The sequence below is a fragment of the Clupea harengus genome, chromosome 20 (genome assembly GCF_900700415.2).
Source record: "Clupea harengus chromosome 20, Ch_v2.0.2, whole genome shotgun sequence".
NCBI classification, from domain to species: Eukaryota; Metazoa; Chordata; class Actinopteri; order Clupeiformes; family Clupeidae; genus Clupea; species Clupea harengus.
Genome location: NC_045171.1, coordinates 2,003,669 through 2,026,976, shown reverse-complemented (window position 1 = coordinate 2,026,976; position 23,308 = coordinate 2,003,669). Strand labels below are relative to the sequence as shown.

The 23,308-nt window shown below is 39.9% G+C and overlaps 4 protein-coding genes across 6 annotated transcripts; all 4 read right to left on the bottom strand.

Annotated features, from left to right (window-relative positions):
* Nucleotides 1-1,778: 1,778 nt before the first annotated feature.
* LOC116225191 (phospholipase A and acyltransferase 3-like) lies at nt 1,779-5,819 on the bottom strand. 2 transcript variants are annotated; one of them, XM_031587185.2, is made up of 6 exons: nt 5,615-5,819; nt 5,367-5,447; nt 4,365-4,452; nt 4,134-4,242; nt 3,585-3,853; nt 1,779-1,922 (listed from the first exon to the last, which is right to left on the bottom strand). In XM_031587185.2, exons 3-6 carry the CDS (start codon nt 4,377-4,379, stop codon nt 1,797-1,799), a joined length of 519 nt encoding a protein of 172 aa, XP_031443045.1. In that variant the 5' UTR covers nt 4,380-4,452; nt 5,367-5,447; nt 5,615-5,819; the 3' UTR covers nt 1,779-1,796. The 2 variants fall into 2 exon arrangements, with proteins under 2 accessions (XP_031443045.1, XP_031443044.1); XM_031587184.2 differs by lacking the exon at nt 5,615-5,819 and having other exon boundaries at nt 5,367-5,494.
* Nucleotides 5,820-9,622: 3,803 nt separating this feature from the next.
* Nucleotides 9,623-11,374, bottom strand: LOC105912283 (phospholipase A and acyltransferase 3-like). Its single transcript, XM_031587188.1, has 4 exons — nt 11,360-11,374; nt 11,131-11,239; nt 10,570-10,850; nt 9,623-10,425 (listed from the first exon to the last, which is right to left on the bottom strand). The coding sequence occupies exons 1-4, from the start codon at nt 11,372-11,374 to the stop codon at nt 10,309-10,311; spliced, it is 522 nt and encodes a 173-aa protein (XP_031443048.1). The 3' UTR covers nt 9,623-10,308.
* Nucleotides 11,375-14,510: 3,136 nt separating this feature from the next.
* Nucleotides 14,511-18,563, bottom strand: LOC105911111 (phospholipase A and acyltransferase 3-like). Its single transcript, XM_031587187.2, has 5 exons — nt 18,465-18,563; nt 17,569-17,656; nt 17,099-17,207; nt 16,549-16,817; nt 14,511-15,313 (listed from the first exon to the last, which is right to left on the bottom strand). Exons 2-5 carry the CDS (start codon nt 17,581-17,583, stop codon nt 15,197-15,199), a joined length of 510 nt encoding a protein of 169 aa, XP_031443047.1. The 5' UTR covers nt 17,584-17,656; nt 18,465-18,563; the 3' UTR covers nt 14,511-15,196.
* A 1,685-nt stretch (nt 18,564-20,248) lies between these two features.
* Nucleotides 20,249-23,265, bottom strand: LOC105912257 (phospholipase A and acyltransferase 3-like). Of its 2 annotated transcripts, none has more exons than XM_031587182.2 (5): nt 23,141-23,265; nt 21,943-22,009; nt 21,715-21,823; nt 21,188-21,456; nt 20,249-21,021 (listed from the first exon to the last, which is right to left on the bottom strand). In XM_031587182.2, exons 2-5 carry the CDS (start codon nt 21,955-21,957, stop codon nt 20,893-20,895), a joined length of 522 nt encoding a protein of 173 aa, XP_031443042.1. In that variant the 5' UTR covers nt 21,958-22,009; nt 23,141-23,265; the 3' UTR covers nt 20,249-20,892. The 2 variants fall into 2 exon arrangements, with proteins under 2 accessions (XP_031443042.1, XP_031443043.1); XM_031587183.2 differs by having other exon boundaries at nt 21,943-22,004; nt 23,141-23,238.
* Nucleotides 23,266-23,308: the final 43 nt, after the last annotated feature.

The following is a 23,308-nucleotide window of genomic DNA, read 5'->3' as shown; positions in this document are numbered from 1 at the left end:
ACTGGGACACTTTGCTGCTGTAAACTTGTCTCTTGTTTCTCCAACTACTGCATTTGCACGTGTTGTCCATCGTGGTTTGTGTTTCCTGTGTGGCTCTCTGAGTGAGATTCATGTGCTGTTCACACTTACTGTATGGCAGTACGCTTGCTTTACTTTCTATAGGTCATTGAACCCGGGCCGCTGGATTGCTGAACCAGACTGTAACACGTTGAGCAAAGGTAGGACCCAAGTTCAGATGTTGTCTTTATTTTCCAAAACGCAGAAGATCCACATGAAAAACAGAGGGACGGGAAAACACCCCAAAACACAAAAGATCCAAAAAGAACTAAAGATATAATTTTGCCAAAAATAGGGCAGAAATGCCAGGTGAATATAATCTCCAGAATGAGTCCAAAAACTAAAGCATCGAACTGCTAAACAGTAAAGAAAGAAACTCACGGGTAGACACAAGGTAACTTCAGTTTGGTGACTTGAGATACACAGACCACTAAGACTCAGTGATGAGTTTTCCAAAAGGCAAGGTACAAAACTAGGTTAATTGGTCATGTGATTAAGCAGGTGGGAACAGAAAATGGTGAGAAACACAAACAAAGGTGGGAAGTAAACAAAACAGGTGAAAGATCAGGGGGGTTTTCACGTTTCACGTTTACGTATTAAACCTCCTAATAAAAGAATCCCCATTGGTTCATTCTCCTAGCAAAACAACGTCAGAGGGCTCTTCTATTAGGAGGTTTACCACTTACTCTGAGTTAACTTATCCAGGTTTGTCACTAAACCACGTACGTGGAATACCCCCCTGGACTAAAGCACATGGAGACGCCAAACAGAGTTAAACAGTCCTCTACCGGCCTCTAGAGGCCAATACATGTCCCAACTCGTGACACTATATGCCTCTGTACTCCAGCATTTTACCTGTATGTATTAATATTCATGTTAACATCATCAACATTCTTTTTTGTTTTTACTCTTGGGGAGCCTGTTGTAACATCTGGACGGGGACTACAGATTAAAATTAGCCTTCTTGGCTCACTGTGGCATATTTACAGCAATGTTCATTAAAGTGCTCTGTTCCTGTTAAATAAACACAAACATACATTCATACATACATATATATATTTACATTTGCCCTGGGTTGCCACAGGAGTTTTTCCGTGCGTGAAAACTCAATTAAAATACATGTACATTTTGTTACTTTGCAGGACCACTTTTCTCTTTATTATTTGACTCTATGAAGACAATTCTACTTGACACAGGACTACGTTTCAAATCACTTTATTGACAAAGGGTTCGATCAAATATATATTATAATAACATTGTTATAATCATCTTCATCAATATTTTAAAGAAAAGCTGTGGCATCTGAAATTCCAATAATTGGCATTCAATTGTTCTAATATGTCAAAATACTAGACAATTATTTTTCAATTTATTTGAATTCCCTTTCAACTAGTGAAAATGGCCAGTTGTGTTACTCTCTGAGACACATGATTTTTTTTTGTCACTATCTTATGTGCTTATTACATCAACTGAGTCAACTATTAGCGCCATATTAGGAGAAAGCAGCTTAATCAAGATATAAACCAACATATGGCACTCAGGAAAGAGAGATAAAAATCTACAAAAACTGTCAAATCATGACTGATAGGAAGTAAGATGGTCCATTCACCAGTCACTGACAGATATGTATTTCAGGATCCACGCCTAAGAGATGAATGGCCAATTTTGAGTTTTTATTTTCAGAAAGGCCTGCTGGTGGTATTGTGCTTATGTTACTTTAAGGAATGATGTAGGTCTCGTTAGCGTTTACTTTTACTTTCCTTCTCCTTGCTTCCACCTCCAAACATAGTTGCTGCAAAAGCTACAAGTCCCACACCAACCATTGCAGCCATTCCCACCCGAATGCCAACTTCCACATTGCGTACCTGCACATTAACACAGAATGATGGAGTTAGTACATTACAATAAGATGAATCATTACAGATAACAAAGTTATCACATGTGTGCCTTCAACAAACATAGTACAGATTATGAGAGCAACTGAACAAGTAATTCGTTAGCAGATCAGAGCGTATTCACTGCACACAAGGGGAAAGGTGCTGTGATAATCATGTTTTTTGATTTCTCTAGTGCCTTTAACACCATCCAGCCCCTCAGACTGAGTGACAAGCTCTTGCAGATGGGTGTGAACGTTCACCTGGTCTCCTGGATCACTGACTATCTGACGGAGAGACCACAGTTCGTCAGACTGAAGGACTGTGTCTCTGAGACTGTGTTGTGCCGCACTGGTGCTCCACAGGGGACTGTGCTCTCACCAGTCCTGTTCACCCTGTACACATCTGACTTCACCTACAACACGGAGTCATGCCACATCCAGAAGTTCTCTGATGACTCTGCTGTTGTGGGATGTATCAGGGATGGACAGGAGGGTGAGTACAGGAGCCTGGTGGATAACTTTGTGCAGTGGTGTAGGAATAACCACCTGCAGCTGAACGCCACTAAGACCAAGGAGATGGTGGTGGACTTTAGGAGGTCCCAGCCTCCTCTGCTACCAGTCTCCATCGAGGGGGTCAGTGTGGAGGTGGTCAACACCTACAAATACTTAGGTGTTCATATGGACAATAAACTGGACTGGTCAGCCAACGTTGATGCAATCTACAAAAAGGGTCAGAGCCGACTTTACTTCGTGAGGAGGCTGAGGTCCTTCAATGTCTGCAACAAACTCCTGCGCATGTTCTACCAGTCTGTTGTTGCCAGCGTCCTCTTTTATGCTGTGGTGTGCTGGGGAGGCAGCATAAAGAAGAGGGATGCAGGGCGACTGGACAGGCTGGTGAGGAAGGCGGGAGCTGTTGTTGGCACTGAACTGGACTGCCTCACTACAGTGGCAGAGAGAAGGACCCTGAGTAGGTTGCTGACCATTTTGGACAATGACCACCACCCACTACACAGGACTCTCAACAGACAGAGGAGCACATTCAGTGGCAGACTCCTGTCACTATCATGCTCATCAGACAGGCTGAAGAAGTCCTTTGTCCCCAGGGCCATCCAGCTTTTTAATGCCACACAGAAGGGGAGGGGGAGGGAGATGGACTTCTCTGCATGAGTCTACCTCAGTCTGCCCTCCCCTTCTCATCTCATCTCAGCCCCATGCACAGACTTTACCACTTACATATTCTGCACTACTATCACTTTGCTCTTTGCACTTTCATAACACACACACACACAAGCACAAGCACAAGACCACTATCTTGCACTACCCATCCTCTCAAGCACAAGAACATTATTTATATTTTTTGCACTATCCACACCAGCAGCACAAGATCACTTTCCTCCTGGACACAGACACTGTCAAAAGCATTGCACATTACAATAGGGTTTCCTGTATCTGGAAACACTCTGTGTGAAAATGTTCTCCCTATGTGTATGTATATATGTTCTCCCTATGTGTATGTATATATGTTCTCCCTATGGGTTTATGTATGTATGTCGGTGAGGTGTATAAGTGTATATGTGTATAAGCTACTGGATGACCTAAATTTCCCTCGGGATTAATAAAGTATCCATCTATCTATCTATCTACATCTCACCTGGCGTGATTGGGGCTTGCCGTATCGCAGCTCCGTGGCAAAATGCTCACAGTTTCCCCGAAAAACACAGTAGGGCAGCTCCTTGTTCAAGTGGCTCTTAGCCTCCCGTAGTATCTCGTGGGCAGGCCGCGGCTCATACTCTTCATCCAGGAGATTATTGATCTTCCACTCATCTTCTCCCACAACCTCCCACAATCCTTCCTTCTTTACGATGGCTCTGTCACACATCATTGACATCATGCTGTAGGCTCCACCTCCTGCCTGTTCAGCTACAGAGTTGACATAGAAGCAATATGTCCTGATGTGTAATACTTAAAGATGTAATCATTTAGTAATACATTTGTTTTTAAATCATCCTACCAAACAGTGTCAATGAAGAGTAAAACATGAGACTCAATAACAACTACTAGCACAGTTTCATATTCTGTGGCAATTTTCAAAATAATATTTGTCTATGTCGCCTTAATAACTATTGTTGGTCAGGTTTTCCTTTGTTGAAATGTACTGCCTGAACCTGTTTTATAAGGGATACAAACTGTGATAACGCACTGTGTGGAGCCATGTGAATGACGTATCCATCTCCAATGTATACAGCCCAGTGCTGGTATGGTCCTCTGAAGATCTCTATCAGGTCCCCAATCTCTGGTTTCTCATCATACTGGAAGTTGACATAGTTGAAATGGTCTTTGTGAAATGATGATATTATTGGAGAAACATTGTCACTTTTGAGATAAATTGACTTTGCGTGAACAGCAGAGCTGCTAAAAAATCAGAAATTACCAGAGTTGGCGCCATGATGACCTTGGCTCACACAAGAGTTGCTGAGATGTTGTGCTTTGACAGGTGCACAGGGTTACCTCCCTCTGCCCTGTGATAATTTACAAAACATATATTCATTCATTATCCAGAGAGAAAAAACATCATAAAGTTAAGGATAGAGGGAATTCCCTTTTTACCAAGCAAATTAAGAAAACATTTACATCAATTTGAAAACACATATGCAGCATTTAGGAAACGTGCTGTAATACTGACAGCCAATTACGTGAACGTGCTGCAAATGCACACAACACAGCCAAATACAGGATCGCGCTGCAAATACACAACACACCAAATAGGACAGACGTGCTACAACGGCCCAAAACAAACACATTAACAGCAATCTTAATCTCATGCTTTAGCGAGAGGGTTGGATTAAGCGATTTAATCTAAACTGGAAAAATGTGGAAAATGAAATGGCTGCCTGAAACTGAAACTGTCCACCTTTGGTTGAAAAAAAAAAAACGTTTACCTTTGATAAAAACCCTAATAGCCTACAGCTTTGATTGTCAGCAAAAGAAAAACCCAGAACTGCCCCAAAATAACATTAGCCTAAATGAGCCTATAACAAATGGACACAAGTAACAAACTTTCATCATCACAGGAGAAAGTATATTACAGTTAGAAGCCACACTGAGCATAAGCGACATTATTGAAAATAGCCTAACAAATTCAAACACCGTTATTATTACAATTGTAATGACTTTGATGAAAGGCGACTACGAGACTGACTGCAAGTCTTTTTTCGACACAGCTACTTAACATTTTCTAACAGACAGAATTATCCACAAACTCCTACTGTTTCTTCAGCACCTTAGTTTCTCAGCATAATGTTGGCTAAATAGCCTATTCTCCTCACGCTACTGCAAATTACTGTTTACTAGCCTATAAGTAAAGTTTTTCCTCGCTGTAAAAACACCAAACGGCATCAAATCATCTAATTTACAACTTATTGTTTATATTTACCGTGGTAATGAACAAGGACACCCTCTGTAAGCCAGCACCCCCACTTCTCTCCGGACAAAAATATCAGGAAGAGCAAAGGTTCTTGAAGCAGAGGGGAGGTACCACAGAGCAACGGGAAAATATAGGGGCAAGCAAGTAGAAAAGCAGAGAAGCTATTAAACTAAGACACTCATGTATCATTTGAGTAGCTAAAGCTACACTTAAAGCCCAGAGGGATTGTTGACTGAGCACTTAATTGACGCACCTACTCTTTAGATGTAAATAACTTTGCGTTCCACTTCTTGGTTATGATATTTTAATTCTCACAATAAAATCCAATCGATAAAGGTGTCCATACATCCAAATATGCATCCTTATTCATACTATTTACAGACCTTTGGTGACACAATGAAGCGGTCAAAAAGCTATGCTCTCCCTCCGTCAAGCAACACCTGACACCTGCATGAACTTTCCCACAAATATTGTGTGAGCCCAATTAAGGTAGAGCGCCACCTAGTGTCGCAAACAAGGTTAAAACATGAACCCAAATGGCTCCTACAATCACAGTCTATACACAGACACTTAAACTGAAGACAAGACAACAAAATCCACCGTTGTGAAATTCTATGAAAATGAAGCCTCCTAAACTGAAAAGCCGATTAAGCATGAAAATGAATCTTATCTACAAAATCATACAAATCACCGCATTGAAATATTCTTCTTTATTTACATGGGGATTATTTGGTGTCCACCCCGTAACATGTATAAACAATAAACAAACATGTCTTCACAAACACAAAGATGGCCGCACTTAAAGTGCTACAAACACTAAGGAGAACTAGGCATATTCTTGAGGCACCGATTCATTATTCACTGATTCACAAGTTCACTAGGAACATTTCACAGAGCACAGGTTAACAAGTTCAGAAGGAACATATTCAATACCTAGGTTCAGAAGGAACCTCTTCACAGCACAGGTTAGTAAGTTCAGAAGGACCATATTCAATACCCAGGTTCTGAAGGAACCTCTTCACAGCACATGGCTAACAAGTTCAGAAGGAACATATTCAATACTTAGGTTCAGAAGGAACTTCTTCACAGCACAGGTTAGTATCCACACAGCTAGACACCAATACACTTAACCTCACAGCAGGTAAGTGTTTTCCAGATTCTTTCAGCCTCTCATGCCTGCCTTCAAAGTTCTCCCATGGCCATCTCAAGAAAGTCTCTCCTCATGAGCATGAGGCGCCCTTTAAATAGGGGCCGCCAGCTGAGTTCACTTGAGCCAATTTGGCCTCCCGGGTCCAGCCACTATGGTGGGGGAGCCCGGATCGAACCATTGTGGCGGGGGAGTCCACACCAGGGCCAAACTCCTCATGAGACGGTGAGAAGGGGAAGAAAATTTCACTTTCTCACAATCCCCTACTGGTGTGGTGTGTCAATGCTATTACCAATACATCACAATATTCATTCATCATTTAAGGAAAAATAAAGCATCATGAAGTTAAGGATAGAGGGAATTCTATTTGACCTTAGAACTCAATTTGAACTTGGAAGACATGCAGTGGAAAAATATATGATATGGTGGCCGACAAGGGCAAACGCCCTTTTCTTAATTGTCTTATGTTTTGTCTATTTGCATGCATGCAAGTTTTAGCGCGTTTGCCCTTGTCGGCCAATGTATATAAAACATCACATATTCTGGCAATACAATAATAACAGCTACAACATAATTTTAATTACTATTGAGGGTCATAGGCTGCACACACGCGCGTGGTGGCACCCTTGATCTGCTGTTTTATCGAGAGGTTTGGATTAAGCGAATTCATGTGAGGTGGGAAAAAGTACAAAATGAATTGGATGCCTGAAACTAAAACTAAAATGGTCTACCTTTGGTTAAAAAATGTTTTTTTTTACCTTTGGTAAAACCCTGAAAGACTTTTGTCTGCAAAAGAAAAACCCAGAACTGCCCCAAAATAACATAAGCCTAAATTAGCCTATAACAAATGGCCACAAGTAGCAGTCTTTTATCATCATCGGAAAAGGTCAATTACAGTTAGAAGCCACACTGAGCATAAGCGATATTATTGAATAAAAAACACCGTTATTATTACAATTGTAATGACTATGATGAAAGGCAACCACGAGACTCACTGTAACTCTTTTTTCGACACAGCTACTTGACATTTTCTAACAGACGCGCTTGTCCACAGACTTCTAATGTTTCTTCAGTATCTCAGTGTCTCGGCATAACTTTGGCTAAATAGCCTGTCCTGTACGCTACTGTACTGACCAACAGTAAATCCTATAGCCTAAGGACACCCTATGTAAGGCAGCACCACCACTTCTCTCCGGACAAAACTAGCAGGAAGAGCAAAGGTTCTTGAAGCAGAGGGGATGTACCACAGAGCAAACAGGATAATATAGGGGCAAGCAAGTAGAAAAGCAGAAAAGCAGAGAAGCTATTAAACTAAGACACTCATGTATCATTTATAGGACCTTATTTTCACAGGCTAACCACATAAAATCGAAATAATCACAGTCTATACACAGACACTTAAAACTGAAGACATTAAAATCTACAAAATCATACAAATCACTGCATTATTCCACTTTCCACAGTCTTCAGTCAGTCTGTCTAAGAGCCGCACCAGAATGGAATATCAGAGAACTCAACACATACCAGTCATTACGTTTAGTCATTTAAAACAGGGGCTCATTGATAGTCATACCTGTCAGCACTATAAACCACTTTCTCTTTGTGTCACAATTAAATCCAGGAACAGAGGAAGGCAGAAGCAGACGCTTAAAGGCTTCTTCTAATACAAAATAAAACCAATACAATGGGTAAACCAAGGCACTGACAATACTCTGTAGTGTCTGGAGCTCAACTTCACACAGTGTTCATTTGCGTCCGTTAGTGTTCCATTTGAGCCAACACTAATCAGCGACAGAACGCACTACAGATGTAAGTGCTTAGTGTGCACTAGGCACTGTATTGGACTGTACTTCGTAAAGTAAGCGGTAGTAGACTCAGTCCAGGCTCAAGCACATGGAGACGCCAAAGGTAAAAAGGTAAATGTCCCAACTCATGACACTATATGCCTCTGTACTCCATCATTTTACCTGTATGTATTAAAGCAGCATAACGGAAGAATTGCTAATCGCTAACGAGATGCTAACGGCTAAAACTAGCGAAACCTCTTGAAATGTGCTTACTTTGACACTATGACAAACTAGTTAGTCAACAACTGTCCTAACACAGTCAAACATCAAGCAAGTGCAACACAAGACAAAGCAAGACGGCAAATAAGCTACTTACTAGTTCGGCAGACAGTAGAAACCGGGCTGTATTATAAAAGTATATATAAAACTATTATTTTAAGGTAAAACTGCTTATCCTAACCCTAACCCTGAGGTACAATTACTACATAATGCCACTTTAATATTCATGTTAACATCCTCAACATTCTTTTTTGTTTGTACTCTTGGGGAGCCTATTGTTTCAAGTTTCAAGTTTCAAGTTTCAAGTGCTTTATTTGTCACATACACAAAGGTAGTGAAATGTAAAAGGGTCTATGCTCCACACTGCAAAAAATTAAAATAAATAAATAAATAAAAATAAGGAAAGAGTGTCTCACTGCCTGTGGGTAAAAACTCCTCCTAACTCTCTCAGTCCTTGAATTTAGACTGCGTAGGCGTCTACCCGACGGCAACAGGGTCAAGAGGCTGGCATTGGGCCATATTTCTTGCCCTCGACTCCACCCTCTTGTGGTAAATATCATGCATGGTGGGAAGAGACGCTCTGATAGTCCGCTCGGCTGAGCGCACCACCCTCTGTAGGTTGGCCTGGTCTTGGGCGGTACAGCTTCCGTACCAGACGGAGATGCATCCTGTGAGGAAGTTCTCCACAGCTGAGGAGTAGAAGGTCCTCAGGACGGGAGGGGAGACCTTGAACTTCCTAAGCCTCAGGAGGAAGTACAATATAACATCTGATCACAGACTACAGATTAAAATTAGCCTTCTTGGCTCACTGTGGCATATTCACAGCAATGTTCATTAAAGTGCTCTGTTCCTGTTAAATACATACATACATACATACATACATACATACATACATACATTCATATATACATTTATATATGAATACATTTTCCGTGGGTTGCCAAAGGAGTTTTTCCGTGCGTGAAAACTCAAATCAAATACATTTTGTTACTTTGCACTTTTCTCTTTATTATTTGACTCTATGAATAAGACAATTCTACTTGACACAGGACTAAGTTTCAAAGAACTTTATTTTTGAAAAGGGTTTGATCAAATATATATCATAATTACATTGTTATAATCATCTTCACTAATATTTTAAAGAAAAGCTGTGGCATCTATGAAATTCCAATAATTTGCAATAAATTGTTCTAATATGTAAAAATACTAGAAAATTCTTTTTCAATTTATTTGAATTACCTTTCAACTAGTGAAAATGGCCAGTTGTGTTACTCTCTGAGACACTATGACAAATACCTGACAACTTATAAATTATAAAATCGAATCAGTCACCTACTATCAGTTAAATGTCAATCAGTGGTTTAAAAATGGTCAGTTGTGTTACTGATCTGCCTACTGAGAGAGAGACATTAACTCTGTTAACTCTGAGAAACATCCACTAGCTTTGTCACTATCTTATGTGCTTATTACATCAACTGAGTCAACTATTAGTGTCATAGTAGGAGAAAGCAGCTTAATCAAAATATAAACTAACATGGTACTGTCATGAAAGAGATAAAAACCTACAAAATCTCTCAAATCATGACTGTCAGCAGGTAGAATGGTCCATCCGCCTGTCACTGACATATGTATTTCAGGATTCAAGAGATGAATGGCGAATTAGGAGTTTTTATTTTCAGAAAGGCCTGCTGGTGGTATTGTGCTTATGTTACTTTAAGGAAAGATGTAGGTCTCGTATTTAGCGTTTACTTTCCTTCTCCTTGCTTCCACCTCCACGGTTAGCCACTGCAACCACTACACCAATTGCAGCCATTACCAACCCAACGCCAACTCCAGCGGCCACAGCTGTGCGTACCTGCACATTAGCACAGAATGATAGAGTTAGTGCATTACAGTAAGATGAATTATTATAAATAACGAAGTTAACGCAAGTGTGACTTGAACAAGCATAGTACAGATCATGAGAGCAACTGAACAAGTCCTTCGTTAGCGTATTCACTGCACATCTCACCTGGCGTGACTGGGCCTTGCCGTATCGCAGCTCCGTGGCAAAGTGCTCACAGTTGCCCCGAAAAACACAGTAGGGCAGCTCCTGGTTCAAGAAGCTCTCAGCCTCCTGTATGATCACATGGGCAGGCCGTGGCTCATACTTTTTATCCAGGAGATTATTGATCTTCCACTCATCTGTTCCCACAACATCCATCAATCCTTCTTTCTTAACAACGGCTCTGTCACACATCATTGACATCATGCTGTAGGCTCCATCTCCTGCCTGTTCAGCTACAGAGTTGACATAGAAGCAATATGTACTGATATGTAATACTTAAAGATGTAATCATTTAGTAATACATTTGTTTTAAATATCCCACCAAACAGTGTCGATGAAGAGTAAAACGTGAGACTCAATAACAATACTAGCACAGTTTCATATTCTGTGGCAATTTTCTAAATAATATTTGTCTATGTCGCCTTAAAAACTATTGTTGGTCAGGTTTTCCTTTGTTGAAATGTACTGCCTGAACCTGTTTTATAAGGGATACAATCAAAGGTAATGACTCACTGGGTGCAGCCAGGTGAATGACGTGTCCATCTCCTATGTATATAGCCCAGTGCTGGTATGTTCCTCTGAAGATCTCTATCAGGTCCCCAATATCTGGTTTCTTATCAAACTGGAAGTTGACATAGTTGAAATGGTCTTTGTGAAATGATGATATTATTTAAGAACATGGTAACTTTTGAGTTAAATTGACTTTGCATGAACAGCCGAGCTGCTAAAAATCAGAAATTACCAGAGTTGGCGCCATGATGACCTTGACTCACACAAGATTTGCTTAGATGTTGTGCTTTGGCAAGTGCACAGTGTTACCTCCCTCTGCACTGTGAGAAATTACAAAACATATATGTGTAATGACTTTCCTAGTCAACTATAGTGTACTTATTCACGTTATATAGCATCAGTATGCAAGATAATTCTGAGTGACAACCGACCAAATTTGGGTACAGTTCTACACTGGTTTATTTCTTAATGCATACATCTACTATTAAACTACTACTACTACTACACCACACCCTACTGGTGTGGTGTGTCAATGCTATTACCAATACATCACAATATTCATTCATCATTTAAGGAAAAATAAAGCATCATGAAGTTAAGGATAGAGGGAATTCTATTTGACCTTAGAACTCTATTTGAACTTGGAAGACATGCAGTGGAAAAATATATGATATGGTGGCCGACAAGGGCAAACGGCCTTTTCTTAATTGTCTTATGTTTTGTCTATTTGCATGCATGCAAGTTTTAGCGCGTTTGCCCTTGTCGGCCAATGTATATAACACATCACATATTCTGGCAATACAATAATAACAGCTAAAACATAATTTAAATTACTATTGAGGGTCATAGGCTGCACACACGCGCGTGGTGGCACCCTTGATCTGCTGTTTTATCGAGAGGTTTGGATTAAGCGAATTCATGTGAGGTGGGAAAAAGTACAAAATGAATTGGATGCCTGAAACTAAAACTAAAATGGTCTACCTTTGGTTAAAAAATTTTTTTTTTTACCTTTGGTAAACCCTGAAAGACTTTTGTCTGCAAAAGAAAAACCCAGAACTGCCCCAAAATAACATAAGCCTAAATTAGCCTATAACAAATGGCCACAAGTAGCAGTCTTTTATCATCATCGGAAAAGGTCAATTACAGTTAGAAGCCACACTGAGCATAAGCGATATTATTGAATAAAAAACACCGTTATTATTACAATTGTAATGACTATGATGAAAGGCAACCACGAGACTCACTGTAACTCTTTTTTCGACACAGCTACTTGACATTTTCTAACAGACGCGCTTGTCCACAGACTTCTAATGTTTCTTCAGTATCTCAGTGTCTCGGCATAACTTTGGCTAAATAGCCTGTCCTGTACGCTACTGTACTGACCAACAGTAAATCCTATAGCCTAAGGACACCCTATGTAAGGCAGCACCACCACTTCTCTCCGGACAAAACTAGCAGGAAGAGCAAAGGTTCTTGAAGCAGAGGGGAGGTATCACAGAGCAAACAGGATAATATAGGGGCAAGCAAGTAGAAAAGCAGAGAAGCTATTAAACTAAGACACTCATGTATCATTTATAGGACCTTATTTTCACAGGCTAACCACATAAAATCGAAATAATCACAGTCTATACACAGACACTTAAAACCGAAGACATTAAAATCTACAAAATCATACAAATCACTGCATTATTCCACTTTCCACAGTCTTCAGTCAGTCTGTCTAAGAGCCGCACCAGAATGGATTATCAGAGAACTCAACACATACCAGTCATTACGTTTAGTCATTTAAAACAGGGGCTCATTGATAGTCATACCTGTCAGCACTTAAAACCACTTTCTCTTTGTGTCACAATTAAATCCAGGAACAGAGGAAGGCAGAAGCAGACGCTTAAAGGCTTCTTCTAATACAAAATAAAACCAATACAATGGGTAAACCAAGGCACTGACAATACTCTGTAGTGTCTGGAGCTCAACTTCACACAGTGTTCATTTGCGTCCGTCAGTGTTCCATTTGAGACAACACTAATCAGCGACAGAACGCACTACAGATGTAAGTGCTTAGTGTGCACTACGCTCTGTATTGGACTGTACTTCGTAAATTAAGCGGTAGTAGACTCAGTCCAGGACTCAAGCACATGGAGACAACAAAGGTAAAAAGGTAAATGTCCCAACTCATGACACTATATGCCTCTGTACTCCATCATTTTACCTGTATGTATTAAAGCAGCATAACGGAAGAATTGCTAATCGCTAACGAGATGCTAACGGCTAAAACTAGCGAAACCTCTTGAAATGTGCTTACTTTGACACTATGACAAACTAGTTAGTCAACAACTGTCCTAACACAGTCAAACATCAAGCAAGTGCAACACAAGACAAAGCAAGACGGCAAATAAGCTACTTACTAGTTCGGCAGACAGTAGAAACCGGGCTGTATTATAAAAGTATATATATAAAGCTATTATTTTAAGGTAAAACTGCTTATCCTAACCCTAACCCTGAGGTACAATTACTACATAATGCCACTTTAATATTCATGTTAACATCCTCAACATTCTTTTTTGTTTGTACTCTTGGGGAGCCTATTGTTTCAAGTTTCAAGTTTCAAGTTTCAAGTTTCAAGTGCTTTATTTGTCACATACACAAAGGTAGTGAAATGTAAAAGGGTCTATGCTCCACACTGTGCAAAAAATTAAATAAAATAAATAAATAAAAATAAGGAAAGAGTGTCTCACTGCCTGTGGGTAAAAACTCCTCCTAACTCTCTCAGTCATTGAATTTAGACTGCGTAGGCGTCTACCCGACGGCAACAGGGTCAAGAGGCTGGCATTGGGCCATATTTCTTGCCCTCGACTCCACCCTCTTGTGGTAAATATCATGCATGGTGGGAAGAGACGCTCTGATAGTCCGCTCGGCTGAGCGCACCACCCTCTGAAGGTTGGCCTGGTCTTGGGCGGTACAGCTTCCGTACCAGACGGAGATGCATCCTGTGAGGAAGTTCTCCACAGCTGAGGAGTAGAAGGTCCTCAGGACGGGAGGGGAGACCTTGAACTTCCTAAGCCTCAGGAGGAAGTACAATATAACATCTGATCACAGACTACAGATTAAAATTAGCCTTCTTGGCTCACTGTGGCATATTTACAGCAATGTTCATTAAAGTGCTCTGTTCCTGTTACATACATACATACATACATACATACATACATACATACATACATACATACATACATTCATATATACATTTATATATGAATACATTTTCCGTGGGTTGCCAAAGGAGTTTTTCCGTGCGTGAAAACTCAAATCAAATACATTTTGTTACTTTGCACTTTTCTCTTTATTATTTGACTCTATGAATAAGACAATTCTACTTGACACAGGACTAAGTTTCAAAGAACTTTATTTTTGAAAAGGGTTTGATCAAATATATATCTTAATTACATTGTTATAATCATCTTCATTAATATTTTACAGAAAAGCTGTGGCATCTATGAAATTCCAATAATTTGCAATAAATTGTTCTAATATGTAAAAATACTAGAAAATTCTTTTTCAATTTATTTGAATTACCTTTCAACTAGTGAAAATGGCCAGTTGTGTTACTCTCTGAGACACTATGACAAATACCTGACAACTTATAAATGATGAAATCGAATCAGTCACCTACTATCAGTTAAATGTCAATCAGTGGTTTAAAAATGGTCAGTTGTGTTACTGATCTGCCTACTGAGAGAGAGACATTAACTCTGTTAACTCTGAGACACATCCACTAGCTTTGTCACTATCTTATGTGCTTATTACATCAACTGAGTCAACTATTAGTGTCATAGTAGGAGAAAGCAGCTTAATCAAGATATAAACTAACATATGGCACTGTCACGAGAGAGAGTTAAAAACCTACAAAAACTGTCAAATCACGACAGCAGGTAGAATGGCCCATCCGCCTGTCACTGACAGATGTATTTCAGGATTCAAGAGATGAATGGCGAATTAGGAGTTTTTATTTTCAGAAAGGCCTGCTGATGGTATTGTGCTTATGTTATTTTAAGGAAAGTTGTAGGTCTCGTATTTAGCGTTTACTTTCCTTCTCCTTGCTTCCACTTCCACGGTTAGCCACTGCAAAGCCTACACCAATTGCAGCCATTAACAACCCAACGCCAACTCCAGCTGCCACAGCTGTGCGTACCTGCACATTAGCACAGAATGATGGAGTTAGTACATTACAACAAGATGAATCATTACAAATAACAAAGTTAACACCTGTGTGACTTGAACAAACATAGTATAGATCAGGGGTACTCAATAGGCGGACCGCGGTCCGAATCCGGACCCAGACGCAATCAAATTTGGACCGAAGCCAAAATCAACATTCTAATTTAATCATGATCAAGCGAGGTTTCATTGGTGCGTGATTTCGCGCTATATATTTTTTTCCTACTCGATGTGGTTTCTATCTTCCGTGTCCAATCCAGAGGTCCAATCAGGAGCTGTAATATAACAACATCACTATGACAACTCACTCACTGGCCGCGAGCTCTGTGGGTCACGCAGGTTGTGTGTGTCAATGGCAACAATGCAGGCAGATAGATATGTGAACGGTATTTTTTTCTCAGCAAACGAAAATCATGGCGTGCATTAAACCCGACAAAAAGAGAAAAGTTGATTCCAAAAATCGTGAATTTAAGACAAAGTGGACTGACAAGTATGCATTTGTGCTGCCTGTGGGGAGCACAAAACCGATGTGTTTAATCTGTAACGAGACGGTTGCCCTTGTCAAAAGTGGTAACGTGAAACGTCACTATGAAACAAACCATGCACACTTTGAACAAAAATACCCGCAGAACTCTGAGGTAAGGGGCAGAAAAATAAACCATCTGCAATCATACCAAGCAACATGCAGTGTAATAGTTAGATCAGCCACACAACAAGAGCGTGCATACCTCAACATACATCAGAATCAGAATCAGAATCATGTTTATTGGCCAAGTACATTTTCATATACAAGGAATTTTTTCTGGGTTTAGTTGCTCTCAATGTACTTAAACTGAAAATATGCAGTATAACACAACAGTTTAGGATAGAGATACTGTTGTGAGTCTGCCTTTTCAACCATGAATATGGTGAAAAACAAATACAGGAGCACACCCAATGAACACTTACATCAGTGCCTCCGCCTGGCCGTCACACCTTTTATGCCCAAGTTTAAACCACAAAAAAGTGTCACCTTTCACACAAATAAGGCCAGACCACATAACCTTTTGTGCATACGGTAGTTTGGATTTTGACCGTCACTGTTCCGGACCCTGGACTGAATGGAAATTTGGCGAGTTGACCTTTTGGGTTTCTAATTGAGTACCCCTGGTATAGATTATGAGAGCAACTGAACAAGTCCTTCGTTAGCGTATTCACTGCACATCTCACCTGGCGTGACTGGGCCTTGCCGTATCGCAGGTCCGTGACAAAGTGCTCACAGTTGCTCCGAAAAACACAGTAGGGCAGCTCCTGGTTCAAGAAGCTCTCAGCCTCCTGTATGATCTCGTGGGCAGGCCGCGGCTCATACTTTTTATCCAGGAGATTATTGATCTTCCACTCATCTTCTCCCACAACCTCCCACAATCCTTCTTTCTTTACGATGGCTCTGTCACACAACACTGACATCATGCTGTAGGCTCCACCTCCTGCCTGTTCAGCTACAGAGTTGACATAGAAGCAATATGTACTGATATGTATTACTTAAAGATGTAATCATTTAGTAATACATTTGTTTTAAATCATCCTACCAAACCGTGTCAATGAAGACTAAAACGTGAGACTCAATAACAATACTAGCACAGTTTCATACTCGCGGGCAATTTTCAAAATAATATTTGTCTATGTCGCCTTAAAAACTATTGTTGGTCAGGTTTTCCTGTGTTGAAATGTACTGCCTGAACCTGTTTTATAAAGGATACAAACAAAGGTAATAACTCACTGGGTGGAGCCAGGTGAATGACGTATCCATCTCCAATGTATACAGCCCAGTGCTGGTAAGTTCCTCTGAAGATCTCTATCAGGTCCCCAATCTCTGGTTTCTTATCATACTGGAAGTAAGTACGTAAGTAAGTAAGACTTTATTTATACAGCACATTTCGTACAAGAGTTGCAGTTCACAGTGCTTTAAATAAAATCAATAAAAACAAGCAGCAAGAGCAATACATAAAATAATTATCAACATCGTATCAGAACCTGATGTTCCGATAGACTTCTTGGATTACTAAAATCATGACAAAAGTAATACAAGTAATAAAACCCTTCTGCCTGGTCTTTAGAACTTTAGAATACTGGAAGTCAATATAGTTGAAATGGTCTTTGTGAAATGATGATATTATTTGAGAAACATGGTCACTTTTGAGTTAAATTGACTTTGCGTGAACAGCAGAGCTGCTAAAAATCTGAATTTACCAGAGTTGGCGCCATGATGACCTTGGCTCACACAAGATTTGCTTAGATGTTGTGCTTTGACAAGTGCACAGTGTTACCTCCCTCTGCCCTGTGAGAAATTACAAAACATATATTTGTTCATCATTTAAGGAAAAATAAAGCTAGAGGGAATTCCCTTTGTACCAAGCAGATTAAGAAAACATTTACATCAATTTGAAAACACATATGCAGCATTTAGGAAACGTGCTGTAATACTGACAGCCAAATACGTGAACGTGCTGCAAATGCACACAACAAACACATTAACAGCATCTCGAGAGGGTTGAATTAAGCGATTTCTGGAAAAATGTGGAAAATGAAATGGCTGCCTGAAACTGAAACTGAACCTGAAACCTTTCCTTTGGTTGAAAAAAATAACTTTTACCTTTGATAAAAACCTGAATAGCCTACTGCTGCGATTGTCTACAAAAGAAAAACCCAGAACTGCCCCAAAATAACATTGGCCTAAATTAGCCTATAACAAATGGCCAAAAGTAACATCCTTTCACCATCATAGGAAAAGGTCAGTTTGAAGCCACTCTGAGCATAAGCGACGTTATTGAAAATAGCCTAAATAATGTAAACACCGTTATTATTACAATTGTAATGATTTTGATGAAAAGCGACCACGACACTGACTGTAACGTTTCTTTCGTCACAGTTACTTGACATTTTCTAACAGACAGAACTATTCACAAACACTTCTAATGTTTCTTCAGCATCGCAGTGTCTAGGCATAACGTTGGCTAAATAGCCTATTTTGTACGCTACGGTACTGGCCAACGCTAAATCCTGTAGCATAAGTAACGTTTTTCCTCGCTGTAAAAACACCAAACGGCATTCAATCATCTAATTTACAGCTCATTGTTCATATTTACCGTCTTAATGTACAAGGACACCCTCTGTACGCCAGCACCCCCACTTCGCTCCGGACAAAAACTTTGGAGAACAGCCAAACGCAAGAGAGTGGGAGGAACTAAATTCACTCACACAGTGAGATCGAGCTAATCCATGGACCATCTCCATATTGTGGTTTAAGGAGGACTACAATAATCTTCAGATCTACACACGTGGCATTTTGACCCTTGATTGTGGATTTCAGAGAGTGGCTGGTTTTCGCCATGACAGTAACCTCCTAAACTAGGAAAACCCAACTAAGCATGAAAATGAATCTTATCTACGAAATCATACAAGTCACTGCATTATTACACTTTCCACCGACTTCAGTCAGTCTGCAAAAGAGAATCGCACAAGAATTTAACTCTTTTCCAACACATATCAGAGAACTCAACACATACCAGTCATTAAGTTTAGTCATTTAAAACAGGGGCTCATTGATAGTCAGATCTGTCAGCACTTCATCATCATCATTGTTTATTCAGGGAGAAATTGACTGAGCACAGGGCTCTTTTGCAGCAATGCCCTGATTGAGGCCACATAGTACAGAAGAACAATACATAAACAAACCACTTAAAAACTTAAACTTAAAAACACTTTCTCTTTGTGTCACAATTAAATCCAGGAACAGAGGAAGGCAGAAGCAGACGCTTGAAGGCTTCTTTTAATACAAAATAAGACCAATACAATGGGTAAACCAAGGCACTGACAATACTCTGTAGAGTCTGGAGCTCAACTTCACACAGTGTCTCTTATCAAACACACAATACCACACAAAGACAAATGGAGAACTCAGGGTTTAAGAGAAAACATAATGACATTGGGCACAGGTGAGTAACTAAACTATTAGATTGGGATAACTAGAATACTAGGGAGGATGATCGGACTGGATCTGCATATGGGGCTGCAGCAGGAACCTGGACTGGATGATCGGACTGGACCTTCATATGGGGCTGCTGCAGGAACCTGGACTGGATCTGCATATGGGGCTGAAGCAGGAACCTGGACTGGCACAGACTCAAAGCACTGGAGCTGGAGCAGAGGAACCACCCGGAGCAACTGGGACACTTTGCTGCTGTAAACTTGTCTCTCCAACTACTGCATTTGCATGTGTTTTCCATTGTGGTTTGTGTTTCCTGTGTGGCTCTCTGAGTGAGATTCATGTGCTGTTCACACTTACTGTATGTATCGCTTGCTTTACTTTCTATATGCCTCTGTACTGCCTGTATGCTTCAACTAATAGTTGCTTAACGCGGGTTAATGTTGTCCAGTTGCTTGTTTCATGTACTGTATGCTTCTCTGGCTACTGCCTGCTTGCTTCAACCAATATTTACTAAATGCTGCTTAATGTAGTCCTGCTGTTTGCCTAGTGAACTATTTGCTTTTATATTGCATGCTTCACTTATATTTGCCTAACACTGCTCAATGTTGTCACATTATTTTACCTGTAGGTATTAATATTCATGTTTACATCCTCAACATGTTGTAACATCTGGACAGGGACTACAGATTAAAATGAGCCTTCTTGGCTCACTGTGGCATATTTACAACAATGCTCATTAAAGTGCTCTGTTCTTGTTCCTATAAATACATACATACATTCATACATACATTTATATATATATATACATTTGCCCTGGGTTGCCAAAGGAGTTTTTCTGTACGTGAAAACTCAATTCAAATACATGTACATTTTGTTACTTTGCAGGACCACTTTTCTCTTTATTATTTGACTCTATGAAGACAATTCTACTTGACACAGGACTAAGTTTCAAATCACTTTATTATTGACAAAGGGTTTGATCAAATATATATCATAATAACATTGTTATAATCCTCTTCATTAATATTTTACAAAAAAACTGTGGCATCTATGAAATTCCAATAATTTGCATTCAATTGTTCTAACGTGTAAAAATATTAGATAATTCTGTTTCAATTCATGTGCATTCTCTTTTTAACTATACCTGACAACTTATAAATGATGAAATCGAATCAGTCACCTACTATCAGTTAAATGTCAATCAGTGGTTTAAAAATGGTCAGTTGTGTTACTGATCTGCCTACTGAGAGAGAGGCATTAACTCTGTTAACTCTGAGACACATCCACTAGCTTTGTCACTATCTTATGTGCTTATTACATCAACTGAGTCCACTATTAGCGTCATATTAGGAGAAAGCAGCTTAATCAAGATATAAACTAACATATGGCACTGTCACGAGAGAGAGTTAAAAACCTACAAAAACTGTCAAATCACGACAGCAGGTAGAATGGCCCATCCGCCTGTCACTGACAGATGTATTTCAGGATTCAAGAGATGAATGGCGAATTCGGAGTTTTTATTTTTACAAAGGCCTGCTGGTGGTATTGTGCTTATGTTACTATAAGGAATGATGTTGGTCTTGTATTTAGCGTTTACTTTTACTTTCCTTCTCCTTGCTTCCACTTCCAAACATAGCTGCTGCAAGAGCTAGAAGTCCCACACCAACCATTGCAGCCACTCCCACCCCAACGCCAACCTCCACAGCTTTGCGTACCTGCACATTAGCAGAGAATGGAGTTAGTGCATTACAATAAGATAAATCATTAGGAATAACAAAGTTATCACATATGTGCCTTCAACAAACATTGTACTTTGTACCACAAGAGCAGCTGAACAAGTAATTAGTTAGCAGATCAGAGCAGATTCACTGCACTTCTCACCTGGCGTGACTGCGCCTTGCCGTATCGCAACTCCGTTGCAAAGTGCTCACAGTTGCCCCGAAAAACACAGTAGGGCAGCTCCTGGTTCAAGAGGCTCTCAGCCTCCCGTATGATCACGTGGGCAGGCCGCGGCTCATACTCTTTATCCAGGAGATTATTGATCTGCCACTGGTTGGTTCCCACAACATCCCACAATTCTTCTTTCTTTACGATGGCTTTGTCACACAGCACTGACATCATGCTGTAGGCTCCACCTCCTGCCTGTTCAGCTACAGAGTTGACATAGAAGCAATATGTACTGATATGTAATACTTAAAGATGTAATCATTTAGTAATGTATTGCTTTACATCATCCCATCAAACAGTGTCAATGAAGAGTAATACGTGAGACTCAATAACAATTACTAGCAGAGTTTTATACTCTGGGACAATTTGTCGCCTTAAAAACTATTGTTGGTCAGGTTTTCCTTTGTTGAAATGTACTGCCTGAACCTGTTTTATAAGGGATACAAACTGTGATAACGCACTGGGTGGAGCCAGGTGAATGACGTATCCATCTCCAATGTATACAGCCCAGTGCTGGTATGTTCCTCTGAAGATCTCTATCAGGTCCCCAATCTCTGGTTTCTCATCATACTGGAAGGCAACATAGTTAAAATGGTCTTTGTGAAATGATGATATTATTTAAGAACATGGTAACTTTTGAGTTAAATGAACTTTGCGTGAATAGCACAACTGCTAAAATTAGAATTTACCAGAGTTGGCGCCATGATGACTTAGATGTTGTGCTTTGACAAGCGCAAAGTTTCACCTCCCTCTGCCCTGTGAGAAATTACAAAACATATATTCGTTCTTCATTTAAGGAAAAATAAAACATCATAAGGTTAAGGATAGAGGGAATTCTATTTAACCTGAGAACTTTATTTGAACTTGGAAGATCTGCAGTGGAGAAATATATGATATGGTGAAAGACAAAGGCAAACACGCTACAACTGGAGAAAACATGCAAATAGACAGAACACAATCGAAATCAAACCAAAACAACCCCCTCTTTTGGGGTTTGTTTTTGTTTGATTTTGCGTCATTCCTGTAATTGCACCGTGTTTGTTGTTTTGGGCCTATGTGCTTGCCATGTTTGGTTGTGTTGTGTGTATTTGCAGGACGTTTTTCCTAAATGCTGCACATCTGTAGATGTTTTCTTAATGGTCTTGTGTTTTGTCTATTTACATGCATTCTAGGTTGATGCGCGTTTGCTCTTGTCGGCCACTGTACATAACACATCACATATTCTACTAATACAATAATAACAGGAACAGCATTCCGTTTATATAATTTAAATTACTATTGAGGGTCATAGGTTACACACACGCGTGTTGGCACCCTTAATCTCATCCCTTATTAGGAGGTTTGGATTAAGCAAATTCATCTCAACTGGAAAAATGTGGACAATGAAATGGCTGCCTGAAATTGAAACTGTCTACCTTTGCTTGAAAAAATACCCCAAAACTTTTATCTTTGGTAAAAACCTGAATAGTCTACAGCTGCGATTACCTACAAAAGAAAAATCCAGAACTGCCCCAAAATAACATTAGCCAAGTAGCTAACAACATTTCATAATCACGGGAAAAGGTCAATTACAGTTAGAAGCCACTCTGACTATAAGCGACAACATTGATTTAAAAACCGTTTTTATTACAATTTTAATGACTTGGATGAAAGGCGACCACGACACTGACACTAGTTCTTTTTTCGTCACATCTAATTCGTATTTTCTAATAACAGACACGGACCAATGTTTATTCAGCATCGAATGTAACGTTAGCTAAATAGCCCAGTCTGTACGCTACTGTACTGACCAACGCTAAATCATATAGCCTCAGTCAAATCTTTTCTCGCTGTAAAAACACCAATGGCATCAAATCATCTCTTTTACAGCTCATTGTTTATATTTACCGTGGTAATGTACAAGGTTGACCTCTGTAAGACAGTACCACCACCTCGCTCGGGCTAAAAATACTAGATAACAGTCATCAGTCAGCTGATGTAGCAAGAAGCAAGTGTTGGTCTGTGTGACGCAACCATGGGTCTAACATTGAGCAGTACCTCTTCCACAACAGCAGA

What these genes read in the sequence shown, in the direction of transcription:
- LOC116225191 (XM_031587185.2), bottom strand. An exon ending in CATTCACATGGCTCCACACA is followed by an intron (nt 3,854 to 4,133) that starts GTGCGTTATCAC and finishes TCAACTCTGTAG; the next exon opens with CTGAACAGGCAGGAGGTGGA. An exon ending in GCAAGCCCCAATCACGCCAG is followed by an intron (nt 1,923 to 3,584) that starts GTGAGATGTAGA and finishes GTTAATGTGCAG; the next exon opens with GTACGCAATGTGGAAGTTGG.
- LOC105912283 (XM_031587188.1), bottom strand. An exon ending in CATTCACCTGGCTGCACCCA is followed by an intron (nt 10,851 to 11,130) that starts GTGAGTCATTAC and finishes TCAACTCTGTAG; the next exon opens with CTGAACAGGCAGGAGATGGA. An exon ending in CACGCCAGGTGAGATGTGCA is followed by an intron (nt 10,426 to 10,569) that starts GTGAATACGCTA and finishes GCTAATGTGCAG; the next exon opens with GTACGCACAGCTGTGGCCGC.
- LOC105911111 (XM_031587187.2), bottom strand. An exon ending in CATTCACCTGGCTCCACCCA is followed by an intron (nt 16,818 to 17,098) that starts GTGAGTTATTAC and finishes TCAACTCTGTAG; the next exon opens with CTGAACAGGCAGGAGGTGGA. An exon ending in GCAAGGCCCAGTCACGCCAG is followed by an intron (nt 15,314 to 16,548) that starts GTGAGATGTGCA and finishes GCTAATGTGCAG; the next exon opens with GTACGCACAGCTGTGGCAGC.
- LOC105912257 (XM_031587182.2), bottom strand. An exon ending in CATTCACCTGGCTCCACCCA is followed by an intron (nt 21,457 to 21,714) that starts GTGCGTTATCAC and finishes TCAACTCTGTAG; the next exon opens with CTGAACAGGCAGGAGGTGGA. An exon ending in GCAAGGCGCAGTCACGCCAG is followed by an intron (nt 21,022 to 21,187) that starts GTGAGAAGTGCA and finishes GCTAATGTGCAG; the next exon opens with GTACGCAAAGCTGTGGAGGT.